The 6,156-nt window shown below is 45.6% G+C and overlaps 1 protein-coding gene across 6 annotated transcripts; it reads right to left on the minus strand.

Annotated features, from left to right (window-relative positions):
• Positions 1 to 599: 599 nt before the first annotated feature.
• On the minus strand, positions 600 to 4,160 carry LOC732739 (ASYMMETRIC LEAVES2). 6 transcript variants are annotated; one of them, XR_004857034.1, is made up of 5 exons: positions 3,937 to 4,160; positions 3,274 to 3,691; positions 2,720 to 3,127; positions 1,172 to 1,214; positions 600 to 1,095 (listed from the first exon to the last, which is right to left on the minus strand). XR_004857034.1 is itself a non-coding variant. In XM_008675234.4 (4 exons), exons 2-3 carry the CDS (start codon positions 3,682 to 3,684, stop codon positions 2,756 to 2,758), a joined length of 783 nt encoding a protein of 260 aa, XP_008673456.1. In that variant the 5' UTR covers positions 3,685 to 3,696; positions 3,937 to 4,139; the 3' UTR covers positions 600 to 1,095; positions 2,720 to 2,755. The 6 variants fall into 6 exon arrangements, 4 of the variants coding, with proteins under 4 accessions (XP_008673456.1, XP_020405662.1, XP_008673457.1 ...); XR_563544.2 differs by having other exon boundaries at positions 3,274 to 3,696; positions 3,937 to 4,113; XM_008675234.4 differs by lacking the exon at positions 1,172 to 1,214 and having other exon boundaries at positions 3,274 to 3,696; positions 3,937 to 4,139.
• Positions 4,161 to 6,156: the final 1,996 nt, after the last annotated feature.

Below are 6,156 nucleotides of genomic sequence, written 5' to 3' on the forward strand. Positions count from 1 at the left end.
CACCGGAGTATCCGGCGTGGGGTGGGGTTGCTCTATGCTCGTGCATGCCATTGCCACTCGATGCCGTCTACTAGCGTCTACTACAAACCTAGCCCTAGGAATAGGATCACATATGTGCGCGCCCACGCAATAGCTGTGGTACGGTGCTGTGCTGCAACCAAGAAGCAGAAAGGAGATTCAGTGAGATATATAAATGCCTCAGAGAGATGGCCAGGGCATAGTCTCCTGCCATTTTGTCCTCTCTTGCAAGCAAAAAACCAGCGCGGGCCGGGGGGGGAGGTGTTGGAAGAAGAGAGACGATCCGATCCGATCCGCTCCGACGATGCATATGCATGCGAGCGCAGCATGCATAAATGCCTGCCGAGAGGTCGAGTCGGACGGATCTCCACCTCCTCCATGCATGCAATGATACATTTACATCCTAGCTTCTCTAGGCCATTTGCATGCTCCGCTCCCGGCCGCACAGCCGCACAGGTCAAAGCAAAGAGACACACACGCCGCAGCAAAGTACGTGCAATGTCACGCACACGGCCGGAATCGCAGATGCGCATCGTCCACCCAATGTCTATTGTGTTCATAAGCGAACTGCACCTTCTCCAAAGGTCAACTTCGTAGCATATATAGCCAACCTAGCAATAATAATACACATGGAGCAGTAGCACTAGCAGCAGAAGCGAGCGCGCAGAAAACTAGAAACACACGGGCGCTAGTCGTCCGTCCGTCCGAGTGCGAGACCAAAAAAAGAAAAAGAAAAAAAAGAAAAAGAGGGTTCGGGACAAGCATGCATGCGTTTCAGTAACAGCAACAACATATAGTAGGACACTTGCATGAAATAGCTGATGATCATGTGGACGTACGGATCGGAGCCTAGTTGGAGGCGGTAATATAATTACTAACAAACAAGCAATTTGATTAATTCAAACAACATAGGCATGCGTGTGTACTCCTTCATGCATGTAGCTACAATCGACGGGGAATTCATCATTAGCCCTCCTAATAGCGGTGGACATTTTACGACAACCCTCGCGCGCGCAGGCTCGATCCACTTAGTCTTCAGAACTTTATGGATTTTTTTTCTCGTTTCAATTCAGTAACCTGAACACACAAAAAAAACAGTTTCAAATGTCTGTGTCAGTTGGTATTTATGTAGCTGACAAAAAAAAACCTTAACTATATATGCTGGCTATATATGAGTGAGCTCGAGTGCTCTCTGGCTGAAATGTAGACGTCATGATTGTTAGACACGAGAAATATATATATATATAGGAACAATAATATGAGCTGTTCACAAACTGTCGTAAATAGAAACTGCATATGCTAAATGCAGGTACGTTTTTTTCCCACTTATGAATAGACAAAGAATGGAATACAGCTATACTATTTCAACACAGAAGCTTCTGTGTGTTGGGGTACTTATATTATTAGCACAGTTCAAAGCTGACAGCACATTCCGGACATATGTTTTTTCTCTGCAAGCTCTGTTAACTTTACAAACTAATGAAATTGCAGTTCTCTTTTCTCGAACCAGTTTTAAGTTAAAGAAAGAAAGAAATGTTCCTAGAGATACGTAGAGAGTGTTTGGTTTGAAGAGTCAATCCGTTCTATATATGATGATGCATCATGAGTTTATTACATAAATTTAGTGGAACAAACGTATTCCTCATTATTATGAATTATTAACATATGAGTAATAAAATGATGATGGATCAATCCATTCATTTCCACGAACTAAACAATAAAATGAGGAGTAAAAAAATAATGAACTATCTTATTTCTCGAACCCAACACGCTATTATAGTAGCTACACCCTATTGTAGTAGCTACTGCTGTCGCTAGCTAGTTGGTGATATGATGCCCGGTTACTGATACACTGATATTTCACGGAGAACACACCCGTGCGTGTTCTTGATATATAGGACTATATAGGAGCATTTCTAGTATGGAAAATATGGAGGACAGCTCGAATTCACTAGTCGAACACCAATCCACAGGCATAAGAGCATGTGATGATTGATGTACACGTCCAAAAATTCTGTGTGCTCCTATATATAGACAATTTTTTTATAAAAAAAAATTAGACTTGTACGTGCATCTAAAGTTAGAGAACGGTGCTAAGAGATAGTGATACAGATAAAGAAGAACTTGCATGCATTCTTCAGGATTTGCTAATAATCAATGATGTTGCTTCTGTTTCAAACGATTTAACAGGAGCGTCCTTATAAAAAAGAAAGAATACAAAAAAACGGAAGCTTAATTAGGTACACCACACACGATGAGCTGAGCGCAAATCTGAAAATAGATTTGTTCACCATACGGCCACACCGTGTGCTGTGCATGGATACTAACAAGTACCCTCGATCTAAAAGCAAAACAGTTTGACAAAAGCAGATGCTGGATTCTGCTGATCAGAAGTTCGGAAAAGCCCTGCTGTTCAAGTACATATGCATGCACCTAGCCATCAATTTAATATGTAGATCCAAACAATTCTACGATACTTTGTTTGAACAAGGACGTTAGCTCCAACTAGCATCATGCAAATGGTATATTTAACCATGAAATGAAACCCTTAATTATTATTAGTCATGCATAATTGTTCCTCTACCTAGAAAATAAACCGACTAACCGTAGTCCACCAAACTCCGCGAATTAATCAGAAAAAGGGAAGGCAAAATAAAACACCGCGCGTGCAGGCAGCATGCAAAACCAAAACAAACCAAACCTGACAAGATTGATGGGAGTGGATGGATCGATCCGCCTACTGACCGCCGTTGGGCTTCTCGTCGCCGCCGGCGGTACCAGACTTCAAGAACGGGCTGATGCCGAGCGTCCCGAGGCCGGAGACAGCGCCAGACCCGCCCATCGCGGTCGAGTAGCCGAACTCGTAGCCGCCGCCGTTGATCCCCAGCCTCGCGATGGGCTCGCCGCCGTCATAGCTCCTGGACAGCATCTGCGCGTTGCCGAACTGCTCCTGCCCGAACACGGAGGCGGAGCCTCCGAGGGACCCGAGCGCCGCCGAGTGTCCAATGTTGATGAAGTTGTGCGCGCCGTTCGGCATCGCGTTGCCGATGAACTCTGCCATCGCTTGCGGCCCTGTCGGCGCCGTGGACGCAGAAGCTGCCGCTGCCGCCTACAAGGAAGAAGAGCGAGGACGAATTAACAGCCGACGCAACACACGTTCGCTCATGTGATCTCTACAACATGTGCGAGCCAGCGAATGGTACGTTGTGAGACGACGATATATATATATATGTCGATCGACGATCGTCACATCACCTGGTACTTGGAGAGTTCGTACTTGGCGCGGGCGAGGTCCTGCTGGAGCTGTCGTAGGTTGTGCTGGAGGATGGAGATGACGCCGACGCAGCCGTAGACGGGGTCGCGGAGGCGCATGTCGGCCTCGTAGGCGAGGGAGTTCACGGCGTCCTCGCGCTGGAAGGGGTGGAGCTCGTTCAGCAGCTTGGTCACGTTGCTCGCGCCGAAGACGCGGTGCACGTGCACGAACTTCTGCGGGTTGTCCGGTGGGAAGTAGGGCGCGAACACGCAGTCCGGCTGGCACTTGCGACGCAGGAACTTGCACGCAGCGCATGGGGAGCCCGTGCCGCACACCGCGGCCGCGGCTGCTGAGGAAGAAGACGACGCCACGGTGATCACCGACCCCGATGGCGCCGGCACCGACGAAGCCATCCGTCTGCTGCCCTGGCGGAAGGATCACGAGCTGTGTTAGACTCTTCTTTTGTTTCTTTAGAAAGTTTTGGAAGCTGCTGGAAATCAGGGGGAGAATAGAGAATCTGGCTGGAATTCGGCCTCCTTTGCCAAATATGAGGAATACTGCCTCAAATCAGGGGCGGATCCAGTAGATCAGATCCGAATACAAATAGTAAGTTAGGGTTTGTTGTGTGCTCGCTTTCGCACAGCAGCGAGGTGAGGAAGACCTACCTGCTGGTTCTCGTCGCCGGCGAAGGGCCGGAAGAAGACCGGGGCCGTAGGGCGGTAGCGACCTGAGCCTAAAAAATACCTCGGCACACTTGGGCCTTGGCGTAGTCGTCGCCGAGAGAGAGTGAGACCGCGCAAGCTGTGGGAAACTGGGAATAAGGAAGAAGAGAAGGCAGGGTTGGGTCCTCGTAGAAATATAGATATCGCAAGTTTATAATATTCAACACGGGAGATTTGGCAATCATTAATAGTAACTCGATATATGTAAACAATGGACTCAACAAATAATGTTGCTACCTCGACTAAAGGCAATGTTTGGAAGCACGCACAATTTTTGAGAACCTGGCTTATACAAACTGTGGTGCTTGCAAATAGGCTAAGAGCATCTACAACAATGTGTCCTGTAAAATTGTTCTATAATTTTAAAAACAAGTATGTTTTATAAAATTTAGGTTATCAACAAAATATTCTGCTCTAATTGTAGAACCTCAAATCTAGATCATATGGCAGCCACTGCAGTATAGTATATTTGAAGCACTTGAGATAGCGCCTTATTTTTTTACCAAATTTTAATTTATTAAATGATGCGCTATTGAAGTAGTTTTTTTTGTGTAAAGCCTTAGGTTTCAATTTGAGGTACCATTTTAAGATATTATTGGAGATGCTCTATTTTTTAAGAAACCAAGAAATTGACCTTCCTAACTAGAATTAGTTTTTGTCCAGTAATTTACGTACTGTCCTTGATTGGTTTGGAGAAAATTACAGTATTGCCACCACCTCTATGCCTATGCATGTGATTCCCTTGATGCCGATGTGCCCAAGTTCAATATTTAATTATTATTTAAATCTTTTGAATTAAAAAATATTAGTTCAATCTATGTTTAATATTGGTAGCAATGCAAAAATAAAGGGAATAATTGAATCAAATATTTTTTTTAAACAAAGTAAGGATAGACTTGTCTTTGTGTATCAAAAAGATAGAAACTGGGTTCTAAGAAACTGGCTCCAAACATGCATATCTATTTTTTTTATAAACTAGTTTTTAGAAACTCGTGATAGAGATTAGTTTTTTTTAGAAATTGTGGTGCTTCCAAACTTTAAACCCTAACACCCACTATATTTTCTTACTTTCACATCGATCTCGTCTAGTCATTAAAGAAAACAAAATGAATAAGCTACTCAAAGTAAATCATGTTATCCTTCAAATAAAATTTAAAATAGGAAATAAAAATACTTAAATTTCCCGTTACAAAAGGTCTATCCTTTTCAACTGGCTTCTGTTCTATTTTTTTCGATATACACTTCTACATATGGAAATAATTTGATCCATGCACGTGAGTGATCACACCATATCATTTGTAAAATGTTACCTTGTTCACATAAAATAATAAATAAGTATGTGCGGTGGAAGGAAATGAAATACTACAAAATTCTAATTTATGTGCGCTGCTCCCTGAACGAAATAATCATCTACACGCATGGGATAATCAGATCCATTCCGTTTTAATTTTGACGATTCTAAGATACGGCACTGCGTTCTCTCTCGTCTAATAATGGGACCGATGCCATTATAATTTATCCATAACCAGAAACATGCTACTTTGTACGTCTACAGGCTACCTGGTCCCACCCGCATCATCTTAGTCCCTTCTGCCACACGCCCACACCTCTCTATCTCAATTCTCAACAGCACTCGTTGCCATTCATGTCTCCACACACTCGTGACTCGTCCGCGACGGGATAGCCTACAGGTTCGTTGGCGGCATGCCACCAACCATGCTCGCAATTCCCGGCCAGCCCCGTTCGTGCTCGCGGCCGCTTGCTGGTGCCGCACTGCCGCCACGCCACATACCTTTCCTCGCTTTGTGCTCGTGACCGCCACCGCCCACACTCGTCGGAGCGAAGCCGTCTCCACCTGTAGCAGCCAATGTCGTTCATGCATGCTTCCCGTCCGAGCCGCTGCCACCCGTGCCTCCCGTTTGCGCTGTCATCGTCCGTTGTCCCCGTCAGATGCCCTTACTGCCAATGAGTCAAAGACACCCAGCTCGGCCGCTCGACACGGAGTACGTAGAGGCGGGGCCATCAGCCCATCAAGCTCAAGTCGAAGTGCTGCGCCATGGCCGGGCCAGGCGATCTTTCTTCTGAGATGAGACGTTGGAGGCAGGGTGGCTCACGGAGGTAGGGACGACGGTGCGAATGAGTGTGGCTCACGAGGTGTCGGCG

Source organism: Zea mays, chromosome 3, assembly GCF_902167145.1.
Source record: "Zea mays cultivar B73 chromosome 3, Zm-B73-REFERENCE-NAM-5.0, whole genome shotgun sequence".
In the NCBI taxonomy this organism is placed as follows: Eukaryota; Viridiplantae; Streptophyta; class Magnoliopsida; order Poales; family Poaceae; genus Zea; species Zea mays.